The sequence below is a fragment of the Phyllobates terribilis genome, unplaced genomic scaffold, assembly GCF_046119375.1.
Source record: "Phyllobates terribilis strain yellow unplaced genomic scaffold, ASM4611937v1 Scaffold_6__1_contigs__length_29720123, whole genome shotgun sequence".
NCBI classification, from domain to species: domain Eukaryota; kingdom Metazoa; phylum Chordata; class Amphibia; order Anura; family Dendrobatidae; genus Phyllobates; species Phyllobates terribilis.
In genome coordinates, this window is record NW_027362766.1 from 24,538,352 (window position 1) to 24,556,096 (window position 17,745).

At 45.9% G+C, this 17,745-nt stretch overlaps 1 protein-coding gene across 1 annotated transcript in view; it reads right to left on the minus strand.

The window, feature by feature from the left end:
• LOC141152644 (extracellular calcium-sensing receptor-like) overlaps nucleotides 1–17,745 on the minus strand; it is a 101,019-nt gene that overhangs the window by 39,789 nt on the left and 43,485 nt on the right. Inside the window, exon 2 of the mRNA XM_073637201.1 lies at nucleotides 8,366–9,211. Coding sequence (XP_073493302.1) covers nucleotides 8,366–9,211 — 846 coding nt within the window. The remainder of the gene's footprint in view (nucleotides 1–8,365; nucleotides 9,212–17,745) is intronic.

The following is a 17,745-nucleotide window of genomic DNA, read 5'->3' on the forward strand; positions in this document are numbered from 1 at the left end:
AACAAAATAAGAAAATGTCCAGCAAAGTCCTTGCAACGGCCTTGGTCCGGCGACTCAGGTTTAGCAAAAACAAATCACACAGTTCAGCTCTGCACAATAACACAAGCTCCTCTCCCTGGAGCTGGTCTCCAGGTACTGAACACTTTCTGAGTCCACAGACTGGCTCTTTATAGCCCCCAAACCACGCCCTGGTGTCACGCCAGGTGTGAGTGCAACACAGAGAGTCACGCCAGGCGTGAGTGCAACACAGAGGGGAAAGGGAAAGGGAGCCCAGACACTAGGGAAAGGGGAAAGAGGTGACCACCTAATCTGGACTAGCGTCACCCTGTCTCCCCCTAAAGTCCCTATACTGCCTCCGCAGCTGTCACCGATCACGTGCCTCGCCCTACTATCCCTGACGTAAGGCTATAGCTGTAGGGGGAAAGAGATGAGCACTAGTCGATCTCCGCTAGCACTCTAAAGACAAAAGGGGAAGACAACACAGAGGAACAACAACTCAGCTTTAGAAGAACTCCAACAGGGCACAGTGTAAGACTCCAGAGAGGACGTGATGCTGATGCAGCCAAGTTCCAAGTAGAAATGAATATAACCAGCGACACCCACCTAGACACACCAGGTATATAAACACCCAGACTAAATGGAGGTAGTCTTTGGGTCCTAAACACAGCCTCCTATCTAGGCAGCTGTCTTCATTGCCAAACGTGGAGATCTCCTGCAAACCATTGCAGGGCGACAGTCTGTCACCTCTGACACACCCGTGACAGTACCCCCCTCTACGAGTGGCCTCCGGACACTCAGGACCAGGTTTCTCAGTAAAAGAGGTGTGAAAAGAGTGAACTAATCTGGGAGCATTTGACTAGCCCAGGGGGATAGGGACGACTCGGTACCCGGGCCTTTTACCTGACCTTGGGGGTGTCGCGGTGGTCGGCTCCCGGGCCCGTACCCTGGGGTCAGCTTTTAAAAAGGGATTATTTGTTAATTTTATGAAAGTTCGTGACACCACCTGTGATTTCTGGTGAGAATCACCAGCGCTGCGGCAGTCCACTGAGGCCGGTGATAATGCAGCTTGATGGTACAGCTCCCCACAGGTGGAGCTTGGCCTCAGGGCAGCGTATGAAGGGGAAATGCAGGACAGGGGAGACCCAGCCGGGCCTATGGTAAGACAGGCAAACACACAGTTCTCTTCAGTACCTTTTACTGGTGGAAATTCAGGCACATGTAGGGTGAAGAGTGCATTTCAGGATCCTCCCCAATGAGCGGATGTAGGGCCTTCTGTTTCTTGCCTTTGCGTAGTAAGTTTCTGACTTGCCTGGAGCTAGGCCTAACTTTGTCTCTGTCCTGCACCGGCTGACCTTGTGGTAGGGCCTTCTCTTGGAGTACACGCTCCCAGCTTGCGGGGCCTATGCATCTCCTGGCTCTGGTACGTATCAGCTTTCTGGTGATCCTGGGACCTGTAGTTCTCCAGGGATTCCGGTTATGCCTTACTGGGTCTTGGAGATCCCGGTAAGCTCGGACCCGGTGTCCGGTAAATTCTTAGGGGTGAGCTGGTTAAGCTCCTCTGCCCCCTATGTTACAAACTCTCCACTCTCCTTCGGCCTACTCGGGGCCCTCACTAAGCTATACACACTAGCGGCAGCTTGCCGCGCTTCACCGATCTTATGGCGCCGGCACGCCTTAAGCTCACTAACCTGAGCTAGGTGACTCTGGACTGGGTTTCAGGACTGCTGGAGGCCTAGACTTCCTCGACAGCAACTTGCATGATCCACGATCAGCTCCTTGCTCTCTGTACGCTCCAGTCTGACTGACCAACTGACTTAACTGACTAACTGACTGGCTCCACCTTCCCTTTATATATCCCTCTGGTGGTCGGAGGTGGAAGGTGGAGGTGTGTGTATGCTGCGGGGGCCTCTTGTGGAGGAATCCTTCAATGCACACTTCTAGGATCTGTGATACCAAGCGCAGCTGGGCGTCACATTCCCCCCTAGCAAAGCTCAGCAATCCCGGGCTGAAGTACATTTTGGAAACAACAATAATAAACATTAACAATAACAGTCTTCCCTTTATGGGAGGTACCAAGCTTAAACGTTACATAGCAAAACATAAACAGATATAAAGCGTCCTCAGAATTCAAGTCTCTTATGGTGAGGTTCCCAGACAGGATATCCATCTCACAGGGTAGAGTACTTGGTAGTTTGAGGGACCTGTCCCAAACCCTCAATGTAGGCCCTGGGGTGGCTGCAGGGCATGGAGATCCTGCATTGGACCTCTGGTAGAGCCTCTCCAGACAGGTTTTCCTTCCGAGGTCACCTAAAGGGGTGCTCCAGGGAGTACAATTATATACAATAAGTAGTTTTTGGGCTGCACACAGTCCTCAGCCACGAAGTTCTTAGATAAACAATAAAGGAAGCTATTAAGCAAAGTGTCCATATCACTTGAATAGTTCAATAATGAAGCAAAGCACAAAATAATGTACATATGCATGAAAATATACAATAATACAGTACAATAATATACAATACTATATAATACCCCAGGGGTAACTTTCTACGTTAATAGAGTTTTAACTTTCTTACTGAGTGTATCTGACTGGGGGTTTACCTCTAGTTGTACGTATAGATCTGCGTATTGCAGTGGTCTGTGTGGTAACAGAGTCTGTATTGTCAGCTACCCTACCAGTTCTACGTGTGACTAAGTTGTAAAACTGCCTTAACCTCTCTCTGGAACTGGCAAGTCTACCATTGGCTGGGCCTTCCTGCTCTACTCCTGCCGGGGATCCTTCGTCCGGGGATTCTTCTTGAGCTGGCTCTTCTGCGGCACTAGGCTCTTCTGCAGCACTTACAGGTTCAACTTGCTGTGGAGGGTCTTCTGGCTGTTCAAAGAATTGGAGTACTGGGATGATTACTGCTCCTCCTATTTGGGGCCAATCTGCCGGGAAATCTCCTAAGTCAGTGTGTATCACTGTTTCTTTAGGCTCCTCCGGTGCGGTGAGAGGCACTTCTTCTTGGGGTTTCAGTAGATCTGGACACAACTTTAGATGATCCCTAGATACAGTTGCTGATGTTTTCCCTCCGTCTCTACTAATTAGGCAGGTCTTCTTTTTGTCAAATCTTGTATTCAACACAGTGTAGGGTTCCCTCTCCCACTGGTCATCAAGTTTGTGGTTCCGTCGCTTCCTTTTCACTACTATTTCACCAGGTGTGAAAGGTTCTGCGGGCGCACTTTTGTTGTAGTGGGCCTCCTGCTTATCCCTCGCTCGAGTGAGACTGTCCTCGACACAGGCTTGTACCCTTCTGTACTGCTCCTGTCTGGTCGTGTCCCAGTCCTCAGTGGTCACATCTGCTTCTGGTTCTACTACACCAAGCTCTAGGTCCATGGGCAACTTCCCAGGTCTTGCACGCATAAGGTATGCCGGAGTACAATTGGTGGAACTCACGGGTATGTGGTTGTACAGATCCACTAGGTCAGGTAGTAGGTCTGGCCACTGATTTCTCTCCTCAAGTGGTATGGTCTTCAGCAGGTCGATGATGATGTTATTCATCTTCTCACAGAGACCATTAGTTTGGGGGTGGTATGGTGTAGTTCCTATTTTCTTACACCCGTAGAGATGGCTGAACTCTTTGAACAGCTCAGCCTCAAAGGCTGGGCCTTGGTCCGTCAGCACCTGCTCAGGGTACCCATGGGGTCTGCAGAAACACGCCTGGAACGTTTTTGCTGCTGTCTCTGCCGTCAGGTCCTTGACGGGGGCGACCACCAAGAACCTAGAGTAGTGAGTGAGGGCATAGGAGTCCAGGGCCACGATCTCCAGGGGTCGAGTCGTCTTGATTGGTTGCAGGGGTGCCTTCTGGCTTCTGTAGTCTTTTCTTCTGAGGCCAAAGGGCCACAGTCTCGGCACCATCGCTCAATGGAGCTGCGCATTTCTACCCAGTAGAATCGACACTTCAGCAGGGTCTCTAGCTTTTTCCAGCCAAAGTGCCCCGTCTGATCATGGTAGGCCTCCAACACCATTTGGATGTCTGTCTTCAGGACCACTATCTGCCATACCATCTCATGGGTTTTTGGATTAACATATCTCCGGCACAGCTTCTCACGGTAGATAAACAGCCGGCATCTCTCGTTCCACAGCTGCTTTGCTTGCAGAGACCCTTCTTTTTCCAGGGAGGAACCTTCTTGGGTTATCAGTTCCTTGATGCGGCTGACAACCGGGTCACTGTCCTGGGTCTCTTTCCAGCTGTGGTGTGGCAGAGGGTTTAACGTCTTCCCACGCTGCCTCCTGGAGGCTTGTTGCTCGTGGATCATCCCATTCCGGTGAAAAGCAGGTAGCTCTATCTCTTCCAGGTCATCCACTTCTTCTTCTGTGTCTGACTGGTGAGGCATCCTGGACAGGGCATCGGCGTTGGCGTTCTTGCGGCCCACCCGATATTTAATTGTAAATTGGTAATTTGACAGCCGAGCCATCCATCGTTGTTCTAGGGCTCCTAGCTTGGCTGTTTCAAGATGGGTTAAGGGGTTATTGTCTGTGTAGGCAGTGAACTTGCTGGAGGCCAAGTAGTGCTTAAATCTTTCAGTGATGGCCCAGACCAAGGCCAGGAACTCCAAATTGAAGCTGCTATAGTTCTCTGGGTTCCTCTCAGAATTTATATGAAACCTCTAACGGATCGATTCATTATAACGAGGGAGTAAAGTTACTTTTGACTTCCTCTAGCCTCTGTTCAGCAGTGCCTTTCTTTTCAGAAGTGCACAAAATTGTGGTTGACCGTGCTTTTATGCATGCTTAAGAAGACAGACACCGCTGGATCATAGTCCAGACAGTGTCCACGGTGTCCCCATCTGCTTCATTATAGGGAATCTTCTTCCAGTTGTTTCTTGTGAATCACGTATTTCAGAGAGTTACATGGAAACCCCGGTGTAAGTGACGCACCCCCTGGGCCACGTGGGGGAACCCAGAACCGGGCCTTTTTGTGGGATGCTGGGGGTTGTAGTCACTGTGGCGGCGACCCGGTCCCGTGGCTCAGGGTAGTCAAACCAATGGCAGTCTATTTATGGGGTTTTTGTGGTTTAATGTCCGACTGCGCCACCCATGGATTGCGGCCAGGATGAACCGCCGCTGCAGGGCAGACCGCTGAGGCTGGTGTTGTGGGTGCAGCAAAGTGTAGTACAACTCCACACGGGAGGAGTATAGCCTCAGGGCAGTGTAGAGTGAAGATGGTGGTTGTGGTGCGGGGCGTCCTAGTACTAGTAGTGCTGACGCGGTGAGAAAGCACAGAGACAAGGTGTTGCAGTTCAGGTTCTTTACTCACAGTTCTCATCCAGGTCACTTGTGCACAGGTAGGACCGCCTGAGCCGTGCTGCGTCCACCAGGCAGGGGGCTCGATCAACCCCCAGGTAATTCCGGAGTGTGGTACAGGACTCCCTTCTATCCTTTCGTCAGCCGTGCCCCACTAGTGACACTACTTCTGTCCAGCTGCCTCGGGTCTTCTCCTGTGAGGGCTGGATGCCCACTTCCCTGACCCTGAGTGGTGTGCCTTCCTAGTAGGTGTAGTGAGTGGTCGCACCAGTAAATGATCACGACCTCCCGTTCTTGGATAAGGATTAGTCACCTCCGCCAACTTGGGATCCGGTACCCTGTTCTGCCAACCCGTCACCCGTAATCTCCTGGGTCCTTAGGGTTCCTTCTGCCTTTGTGTCTCTGGGCCTCTCTTGGTGTTCTGTTCCTTCTTACTTTCCTTTCTGTTCTCCTCTCGGGCCCCGGCCTCTACTCTAGGCCTGGCCCTGGAGCAGAGCTCCTGCAGAGCCTCTCCTCACAGACTGCACTTCTCCTCTGCACGACTGAACTCTCTCTCTGTCCTAAGATGGTGCCCACCTCTTATACCTCCCTCTCTGTGTATTAGCCCAGGTGACTTGCAACCAATGGGCTCCTACCTATGTCCAGAAACCGTCCCCTCCTGCTCCTACATCACTGGGTTTTCCTCCCCCCTCCCCACTCCAGCCAGGGACATGTTCTTTCGTGCCTGCATTACTGTACTAATGGGAGCACCGTTGAGCTGTCCCCCGGAAATGGGGTGTGTGTGATGCATGCAGTTAACTGAGTCCCGGTCCACACACCATCCTTACCCGGGAGTGGGATATCACACCTCTGGGTGAGGTGCAATACCTCTGTAGCGACCGAACCCTCGGGGTGCTACATAAGCGCTCAGCGCAGAGCGCAGGATAAATGTGAGCCGAGCCTTACTGCGATCTTTGGGAGGCAATGTGAACAAATCAAAAGTTGGACAAGAATTGGTTTTATTTTTTACACCATTTCTCGGTATAAGTGATTAGATGACTTTATTCTTTGGGTCGGTGCGATTACAGAGATACCAGACTTATATTGTTTTTTATGTTTGGCTGCTGTCACACACTAAAAGATGTTTTTTTTTTTTTGCAAAAGCTAGTTTTTGCATCGCCATATTTTGAGAACTATAATTTTTCCATATTTCTGCTGACAGAGTCATGTGATGGCTTTTGTGGGACGAAACAGTGTATTTATGGATACCATTTTCGGGCACATAACATTTTTTGATCACTTTCTATTGAGATTTTTGGAAGGCAAAATAGACAAAAACAAGCAGCTCAGGAATTTTTTTTATACCATTCCCCATGTGGTAAAAGTAATAAGGCAGTTTTATTCTTCGAGTCAGTATGATTACAGCAATACCACATTTATATATATACTGTATATATGTTATGTTTTGCTGCTTTTACACAATAGAAACCATTTTATAGGAAAAAGAATGGTTTTTGCATCTCTGTATTCTGATAGCTATAGCTTTTTTATTTCTCCGCTGATGGAGCTGTATGGCAGCTTATTTTTTGCTGGACAAGATAAAATTTTCAGCGTTACAATTTTTAATTACATTTGACTTTTCGATTGCAATTTATTCCACTTTTTGTTCAGCAGTATGATGAAAAAGCATAGTTGTTTGCTACGTTTTTTTATGACCTGGAGGTCATTTTGACGACGTCGGGTTGCCATGATGACCATTTGGCCCTCACGGTGAGGTCGCGAGGGTGCTAATCCTCTCCTAGCCTCCTAAATATTGCAATCTAGGGGCAGTGGGGGCTAAACATTTAGGGGGTTAAACAATGCGGTCACCATTCCTGGCAATGTCAGCCAGGTCTTTGTTATTACGTAAGCTGATCTAGTGGCGACGTTCGCCTGACACAACTCCTGTGCTACGCACGATCGCCATGACGTAGCTTTACGTCATCTGTCGGGAACTCCTATCCGACCATGAGTTCTAGATATGTCAAATGTCGTAAAGGAGTTAAAAAGTTGTAGAATTGATGTTTTTTAGTCATCCTTCCCAAATAGTAGATGAAATTGATCAGAAAGTTTAATATATTCCACAAAGTAGCGATAAAAACTACATAGCTCCATTGATAGTTACATGAAAAACGTACGAGTTTCATCATATTTCAGGAAAATCCTATATTTATTTTAAGATTTCCTTTTAGTAAAAGTACGGTAATATAAAAAAAACACTAACTTTGGATACCACAGCAATCACACTGAGCTGCAGCATAAAGTAGTATCGTTATGACTGTGCAAAAAAAGTTGTGATATTGATAGGCTTTTTCAATTCACTCCTCAAAAGTTTTTTTCTTTTTTTCCAAAATGTTATATGATAAATTTATTTGAAATAGAAATGAGCAAATTAAAAAATTCACATTCTTCCAAATGCAAAGTTTTATGATTCACTTTGCACAAATTTCTGCAAAATGGTGATCATTATGCTGATTTGTGAAGGGCCCCGATAGAGGTGAAAAAAGATAATGCTCATCTTGCCAGTCCCAGAGTGAAGATGGAGAAAGATGGTGTTGCATGTGGTGCAGAATTAAAGACGGGGCTAGAGGAAACTGTGCAAAGAATTACATGGAAGGGTGTGATAGCGGGACAGGGGATTAGTAAGGTGAGTATTACTAGTAATTTTCTTTCACCATATATTTATGTTTGGGGTAAAATAATAATAAGGAACATTTCATTTGCATTGAAGAAATTCAATGCAAATTGAATTTACTTGCAAAATTTGAGCAAACTGTTGAATTTTAATTTTCGGCACACTCACTAATTAATCGGTAGTATCATCGAAGGATGAAACTTGTCATATGAAAAACAAGCCAACAGAAAAAAAAATATGGCTTTTGGGATGAAGCGATGAAGAAATAAGAGGAATAATTAATAAAACAGTCATGGTGTAGGTTTCTTAAAAGTTTCAAAAAAACATTTTAAAACATCTTAAAATGAGTCATTAAATTTATTGACGTACACTCATTGAAACTTAACATCAGCAAAAGATAACACCTAGCTTCTTGTAACCTAACTTACCTGCCAAGGTTTATGACTCAAGACATCTGCACATGATCCATTGAGGAAGGGTCCTTGTCCTGGTGTACATGCATGCATCTGGTGCAATGCTTGGGCGATAGCAAAAACGGAATTATGGATCTTGTAGGTATATCTAAAGTTGTAAACATCATATATATTGGGATCAATACTGTCCACCTTCTCTTCTCCTGTGCACCAAGCACTTGGATCTTCAGATGTATTTAAAGAAGAATAATTATTATAAAGGTTTCCCATTGGCCAAACACAGTCGAAAGCCTCTTCCCAAAATGTCTTGATAAACATGTCATTGGGAAATTTAGAAGGGTGTACACTCTGAAGGAATTCTTTAAAACCTGGAATTTTCCCACTTGGTTGTGCATAGCCTAGACTTCCATTTAAAGTCGTCAATATATTGACTCTTGGGAAGTCGGAAGTGATGGACCAACTGGAAGTGGCAAACCATATTTTATCTGTAATATTGTTAAAAGAGGCTTCCTCCATGAGAGAAATAAGGTTTTCCATTGTGGAATATACAATAATTGCTGTGGCTTTTGAATTCTTGATCACATCTATGATCTGTAAAACTGACTCCATTGAGTTTTGGATTGGAAGAATTTCCAAGAAAGCGACGCAACCTCTATTCTGCTCTACCTTCTTGATTAGTAACTGAGAGCCCGTGCGCCCCAATTCATTGTCCGAAGTTAGGATCCCCACCCAGGTCCAGTTAAAATAACTCACCAAATGAGCCATTTCAATAACTTCATAATCATCATTGGGTATGGTTCTAAAGAAAGATGGGAACTGCAATTTATCACTTAGAATAGGATGTGCTGAGGAATAGCTTACCTTGAAAAAGGAAAGAAATGGAAACAAGTGGTAAAAACATAAAAACATATACTACCATGTAGACAATAGAAAAGCATGTTGAAGTAACTTTTAAAATGGTCTTGATTAACAATACCATACCATTTTTGATCTATAAATCCTTTACAATTCAAAATGTCTACGCGTTTAACAGCTATAGACGCCTTTGAGATTGAAAAAATGATATTATATGTCTTAGTGGTTACTTTGCGCTTAAAAGTTGCATGAAGTTAGAATCTACAATCAGTATTCTTTCAATCATTTTCAAAACTCAAAACACCAGATGTGCATTTTGTAACTTGTTCCCAGCTTCAGATTTTTCATTCATTTTGATGTCCTTCCCAATGATAAATGATGGATATGTGGTATATCTGTCCAGAATGCTGCTGTCTTCACATGCTCTAAAACAGTACATCAAAACAAAATCATTCCTGGAGTAATTTTCATTTAAATGCTTTCCTTCCTATCTACAGTCTGTTTTCTCTGGCCTCCCCGAGACTGTAGATGCTTTACCCCTTCTCCACACTCTGATATATGTACAGTCTTCTTCTCAATCCTGATTACATCACTAACGCTGAAATAAGGAAGGTGTACATAACCATTCCCCTCTTCCAATTAAAGCTAGTATTGATGTTTATGCCAAAGCATTTTTTCATTGTTGAATTAGAGAAGCCATATTTTCTTAATTTTCTTATTGATGTAGCTATATGAATGCTTGTGTGAAGACATGGGGTCTTCCGTGAGCATTATACTAATCAGACAACACAGGGTGAGGGTAAAACAGTGTGGCAATACTTTTTTGAGCCACCAAACAGAAAATAAGCATATAGAGCAGTCCCAGCAAATACCCAAGATGGTGCAAAATTACACAGTCTCACCCTTCCGCTGGCCCACCCGGAATAGAGCAGCTGCGACTTTGGGACTTTCAGAGCCAACTACCTCAACCAGTGCCACCCCGCTTTGGGTGGAGTTAGCGGCAAGCTTATATGAAGCTGAGAGTCCATTGGGGTACAAGGCCAGAAGACCCGAGAGTCCTACCCTGGCTTCTCCGAACATATCCATGGAAACAGGTGACTAGTGTTGAGCCACCCCCGTAGTGTTCGAGTTCGGTTCGGTTCGTCGAACACCCGTGTGTTCGCCGAACTGTTCGTCGAACTGTTCGTCGAACACCTTCGAACACCGTTAAAACCAATGGCAGGCAAACAAAAACACATAGAAACACATAGAAAACACCTTCAAAGGTGTCCAAAAGCTGACAAACTGCTCAGAAGACACAACTAACACATGGAAAAGTGACAAGTACATATAGTCATGCGAAAAGAAAAGAGGTGGAGGAGTAAAAGGAGGGGGAGACACAGATATAGGCATGTCATGCCCTTCTAAAATCCAAAAAGTGAGAAGCCGACACGTTCAGTCCGCTCCTGCCCGTGCCACCTCCGCGTCGCCGGGTTTGTGCCAGAGCCGCGGTGAACCCTGACGGCCAGCAACCCTCTCCCAATACTGGTGCATGTCCGCTGGTGGGTCGAGCGAGCCCCCCTGTGGTGGAGGCAGCTCTAAGCTTTTTAATTTAAATTGTCTCTCTAATTTGAATGAATACACTTTAAATCCATTTACAAGGATCTATTGGAGGGCAAGTCTCATGCCAGCAGCCGCGTAATTCCAGCTCCAGTAGCGTCCACTAAAGCTGCTGCAGTTAAAAAGCTTTTATAAGGATCGAGCTCGGCTGTCCACAGCAAGGCATCCTACTGCCAGTCCCAGCCCCTATGCCTTGGGGTGCCTCCTGATGCTCTTCACTGAGTATCCAGTGGTCCCGAAGCATTTCCTTTGAAAAAATTAAGTGTCCAAACTACAGGTGGTGTAGCTTGCTTATCAGCCGGGATAATCCGCTGACTAGCAGACACTGCTACTAGGCACAAAGTATTTGCTGTGCTAGATGCAGTTAAAAATTTGTAATTAGATACTCTCGTTGGATGCTGAGAAATCATTCCATAGAGTCTCCTGGCACGCCATATATGATTCTCTTAAAAAGCTTGGGGTAGGGGTCTAGGGGACCCTTTTATAGCCAAAATCACGGCCCTGTATCGCAATACGTCACCTAGGCTGAAGATAAATGGAACTGTAGCACCCTGAGGGCTCGGTTGCTACAGAGGTATTGCACCTCACCCAGAGGTGTGATATCTCACTCTCAGGTAAGGATGTAGTGTGGATCAGGACCCGACACCTGCATGCATTACACCACATTGCCGTGGGGCAGGGCGACCAATATGCCCCTGAGATGGGCACGACAGTCCCTGTCCCTGGCTGGAGTGGGGGGAGGGAACACTGAGGAAGGGGAACCCTGTAGTGCAGGAGCAGGGAGGAAGCAGTTCCTGGGTGCATTGAGAAGGGAGAATAAAAGGTGGGCACCATCTTAGTTCAGTGCAGAGAAGTCTGAGCAGAAGTGGCAGGGAGCAGGGGCTCTGCATGAGCTCTGCTCCGGAGGCGGGCCTAGTAACAGAGGCCCAGGCCTGGAAGAGGGAGAAGGAAGGAAGAGGAGCGGAGAAGGCTCCAGGAACGAGGAACGAAGGGATCCCAGGGGTGCGGACGGGCGAGTCGCCACCGCACGCCCGAATCCACCTGCGTGGAGGGGTCAGGCCAAAGGGGGAGACCGGTCCCCGAAACTAGTGGAGGCAGGAAACGACCCTCAGCTAGAAACAGGAGGCTGTGACATTTTATGTGGCGCAGCCCCTCGCTACACCCGCTAGGAAGGCACCACATAGGGTCAGGGAAACTGGCGCCAAGTTTACCAAGAGGAGGCCCGAGGCAGCCGGACAGAAGGGTTGGTAAGAAAGGCCAGACAAAGGACACACAAAGGTGGTCCTGTGAAGCGCTCCAAAGTTATCTGGGAGTTGTCTGAGCCCCTCACCTGGTGAGCACAGTACGACGTGGGCAGCCGTTACCTGCAGACGTGGTCTGGATAATAAGAACTGTGAGTAAAGGCCCTGGACTGCATCACTGACTCCGTGTCGTTACTGCTGCTGCCCTGCACCATCACCCCCATCCTCCGCATACACTGCCCTGAGGCTATACTCCTCCCGTGGGGAGTTATGCTACGCTCTGCTGCACCCACAACACCAGCCTCAGCGGTCTGCCCTGGAGCGGCGGTTCACTATGACCGCAATCCACGGGTGGCGTAGTCGGACATTCAAACATCAAAACCACATAAATAGTTCCGCCACTGGTTTGACCGCCCTGAGCCACGGAACCGGGTCGCCGCCACGGAGACTACAACCACCAGCATCCACCAAAAAGGGTCCGGCTCCGGGTGTCCCAAGGCCCAGGGGGCGCGTCAGAACATTTTCATCACCTTTCACAATCACCAATGGGACAAGGCAGGGATGTTCTCTGTCCCCTCTCTTATACATCCTAGTGACGGAGCACCTGCTCTCATCAATTCGCCATAACCCCAATATTAGGTGGATTGAGGTGGGAGGCACCGAGTACAAGTGCTCTATATTTGCTGATGATGTCCTAGTATATATCACTCAATCACATATATCCATCCATGCTGTTATGGCTGAAATAGATCACTTTGTTACATGATCAAATTTTAAAATCAATGCAGCGAAGTCTGAGGCCCTCGATGTCTCCCTCCCCAAATCCATATAGGATTCCATCCAGTCCAACTTTCCCTTTGCCTGGCCCTCACAGGGTATCAAATACTTAGGAATTCCTATTCATAGAGACCTCTCCCATCTATGTTATCTTAATTTTGGGCCCTTTATTGAACAACTCCATACAGACCACGGTTGGCAAGTTAGAACTGTAAGATTCACTACGTGAACCACTGGTGTTTTGTGGAAAAGCACATGTACACTGTGTTCCAAATTATTATGCAAAAAGTGTTTAGGAGTGATAAGGGAAGAATTTGTTTGTTTGTCAGTTAAACTCATTGATGGTGATGTGTGTCAGGGCTCTTTATATCACTGTAAGCAATTGCAGACACCTGTGCTAATTAGTTTGGCAGGTGTGTCCAATGAAAGGCAAGACTACTTAAGAAGGCTGTCTCACATTATTAAGCAGCCTACATTTTCTGCCAAAATGGGAAAGAAAAAGGATGTGTCGGCTGCTGAGAAGCAACAAATTGTGGAGTGTTTAGGTCAAGGCATGACTACAATCAACATTGTGCGATGATCAGGATAAAGTGTCTTGGCAATCAAGAAGTATGTAGCTGATTCACAGTACACACGTGTGCGTGCTGATAAGGGCAAATTGAGGACTCTTTCCTACAGGCAATTACGTCAGGTTGAAAGAGCAGCGGCAAAAAAGCCTTGTCATAGCAGCAGACAAGTTTTTGAAGCTGCTGGTGCCTCCAACGTCCCCCGAACAACAAGATGCAGGGTCCTTCAGAGGTTTGCAGCTGTGCATACGCCATCCTGTCGACCTCCTCTATCCACTTCACACAAGCAGAAACGGCTCCAGTGGGCCAAACATTACATGAAGACTGATTTCAAAACTGTTTTGTTCACGGATGAGTGCCGTGCAGCGCTCGATGGTCCAGATGGATGGAGTGGAGGATGGCTGGTTGATGGACACCCCACGCAAACACGGCTACAGCGCCAACAAGGAGGAGGTGGAGTAATGTTTTGGGCTGGAATCATGGGGAGAGAGATTGTCGGCCCCTTTAGGATCCCTGAAGGCGCTAAAGATGAACTCCATAATGTATGTGGATTTTCTCAAACAGCACTTCCTGCCATGGTTCAAGAAGAAGAACCGTGTATTTCACAGCAAGATCATTTTTTTGCATGATAATGCACCATCTCATGCTGCACATAAAACATCTGCATCTCTGGCTGATATGGGCATAAAAGGGGACAAACTTATGGTGTGACCCCCATGCTCCCCTGACCTCTACCCCATTCAGAACCTTTGGAGCATCATTAAAAGGAGTGTCTATGATGGCGGGAGGCAGTTCACATCTAAGCAACAGCTCTGGGAGGGTATTCTGTCCTCATGCAAAACAATTGAAGCAGAAACCATCCAAAACCTGACAAATTCAATGGACGAGAGAGTTCAGAAGCTCCTTTCAAACAAGGGGTCCTATGTGAAAATGTAACATCACCTAGAATAAAGTTTTGAGTTGAAAACTGTTTGATTTCAGTTTCTAACAACCTGCTAATGCTTATAATTTCAAAAATGACCATTTTTTTGGTCTTTATTAAAATGAAAAGGTTGATCGAAAAGTTTGGTGGATCTAAGAGTGTGGCAACCCAGTAGTCATGATTACTTCGAATTCTGACAATATGAGGGTCATGCTGCAGGTAGTGCAGCAAGAAGGCACTTATGTGTCTTGTGCATCTCGGAGCCCCAAAATTATTTTCCGGGCTAGATGCAGCTAAAAATTATTATTAATTTTAAATCTGGTGAAGCTTTAGTATAGATGGCCTAATAGGATCAGTGCTGCACACTGCTACAAAGCCCAAATAATTTTCCAGTCAAGATACAGATAAACATGATTAGTAATTTTAAATCTGGTGGAGCTTATTATAGATGGCCCAATAGAATCAGTGCTGCACACTGCTACAAAGCCCAAATTATTTTCCAGCCAAGATACAGATAAACATGATTAGTAATTTGAAAGCTTAAAACGGTTGGTAGGGTGATTTTAACCAATCATCAAGCTTTTACTCTCCCCAGGATGACACAGGGGTAGAAAAGTCGTTTCGGATCCATGATTTGTTCATCTTTATGAACGTGAGTCTGTCTACATTATCAGTGGAGAGCCGCGTGCGCTTATCTGTCAGCACACCACCAGCAGCGCTGAACACACGTTCAGACAGAACGCTGGCTGCGGGGCATGACAAGATTTCCAAGGCGTAAGTGGCTAGCTCCGGCCATTTATCCAGATTGGAAGCCCAAAAAGAGCAAGGGTCCAGTGACACAGTCATGGCTTCAATGTTTACTTGGAGATACTCCTGTACCATCGTCTCTAGGCGTTGACTATGTGTCAGACTTCTTGTCTCCTGTGGCCTTGCAAAGGATGGGCTAAAAAAGTGGTGAAATGATTCCGCAAAATTGATGTTACCAGCAGATACTGTGGTTCTGTTACGGTTTGAGTGCTGAACACTTGACGGTCCCACGGTTGGCAAGTTGGAACTGTGAGATTCACTACGTGCACCACTGGTATTTTGTGGAAAAGCACATGTAAGATTCTGCAACAGTCTCTGCTGATACTCCTGCATCCCTTTCTATGGCAGGAATAATTTCTGCAAATTTACTTTTGTACCGGGGATCTAACAGTGTGGCAACCCAGTAGTCAGGATTATTTCTAATTCTCACAATTCGAGGGTCATGTTGCAGGTAGTGCAGCAAAAAGGCACTCATGTGTGTTGCGCATCCAGGAGCACCAAGTCCCTGTTGTGTTGGTGGCGAGGTAACAATCATGCTTCCTTCCTCTGTCCTCTCCCCCCAACCTCGCACAACAGAAATGTGATCAATAGAGATGAGCGTTGTTCTACTCGAACTGTTCGCCAATCTCAAATTCGAGCTGTTTTGGGCGGTGTTCGAGCCGTTCGGCGAACACGAACAATTTGAGAAAAATTCGGCTGTTCGAGGTTATGTTCGATAACTGTTCGTGCACCAAAATCATAACTGGATTTTTTCTCAGTAATGATGAAAATTAATGTTAATACGCAGTTTGAGTGTACAGCGGGGCGGGGGGAGGGGCAGGGGATGGATCTCTGCAGGAACAATGAAGATCTCCATTTTTTTTTTCTCTTTCCCGCATTTACAGTGGGGAGGTGTAATCTGTCAGCCTATCAGCAGCGCACACACGGAGCGAAGTGCTTTTTTTCACACAAGCAAGGGCATGTGTCATTGGCAGTGTATGTCACATGTCCTTGCCCTATAAGACCCAGCCATTTTCCCCGTCGCCACCATTTTCTCACTGCTGCAGCTGCGTGTTAGACGGCACCGCTGTTGCTGTGTGCGCTATACCTTGTTAATTTCAAGCCAATTTTCACACAAATCTACAGATAGCTTGGGAGTAGGGAATAGTTGTGATTGCAGTCCTTTTAAGGACTAGGTTACAGCATTTCCTACGACTTTTATCAGGCAGGTCTGTGCTCTTAAATAGATAGGTTGTGGGAGTAAAGACTAATTGTAATTGGAGTCCTTTTCAGGACTAGGTTACATCAGTTCCTATCAGTTTTTGCCAGGCAGGTCTGTGCCAGTGCTGTGCAAGTTTTTTTCACAGCATTTGGCTGAATCTAGCAAAGCTAATCCTTTTTGGCCTATTGCAGAGTGTGTTAGTCAGTGGAGTAGCCTATCTGTGTTGCAAGATATACCACCTGTGTATAGAATACCAATTTTTTTACTGCACCTAGTGAAGTAAAATCTTTTGGGCATAGCATCATTCTATTAGTCCATCTATACTGACCTCCATCAGGTTGCAAATTGAATATAATTTTTTTCTGCATCTAGCTCGGAAAAAATATTGGGCTTCCAGCTGTGTGTGGGACTTGTTGTATTAGTCCATCTATACTGACCTCCATCAGGTTGCAAACTGCATATATTTTTTTCTTCATCTACCTCTGAAAAAATATTGGGCTTCTAGCTGTGTGTGGGACTTGTTCTATTAATCCATCTATACAGACCTCCATCAGGTTGCAAACTGAATATATTTTTTTCTGCATCTACCTCTGAAAAAATATTGGGCTTCTAGCTGTGTGTGGGACTTGTTCTATTAATCCATCTATACAGACCTCCATCAGGTTGCAAACTGAATATATTTTTTTCTGCATCTACCTCTGAAAAAATATTGGGCTTCTAGCTGTGTGTGGGACTTGTTGTATTAGTCCATCTATACTGACCTCCATCAGGTTGCAAACTGAATATATTTTTTTCTGCATCTACCTCTGAAAAAATATTGGGCTTCTAGCTGTGCGTGGGACTTGTTGTATTAGTCCATCTATACAGACCTCCATCAGGTTGCAAACTGAATATATTTTTTTCTGCATCTACCTCTGAAAAAATATTGGGCTTCTAGCTGTGTGTGGGACTTGTTGTATTAGTCCATCTATACTGACCTCCATCAGGTTGCAAACTGAATATATTTTTTTCTGCATCTACCTCTGAAAAAATATTGGGCTTCTAGCTGTGTGTGGGACTTGTTCTATTAATCCATCTATACAGACCTCCATCAGGTTGCAAACTGAATATATTTTTTTCTGCATCTACCTCTGAAAAAATATTGGGCTTCTAGCTGTGTGTGGGATTTGTTGTATTAGTCCATCTATACTGACCTCCATCAGGTTGCAAACTGAATATATTTTTTTCTGCATCTACCTCTGAAAAAATATTGGGCTTCTAGCTGTGTGTGGGACTTTCTCTATTAGTCCATCTATACTGACCTCCATCAGGTTGCAAATTGAATATAATTTTTTTCTGCATCTAACCCAGCCAATAGTTTTGGCCTAATACCACAGTTTGGCCACTCAGCTCTGCTCGGTTCCCATCCATTGTTTTTTTGTGCAAAC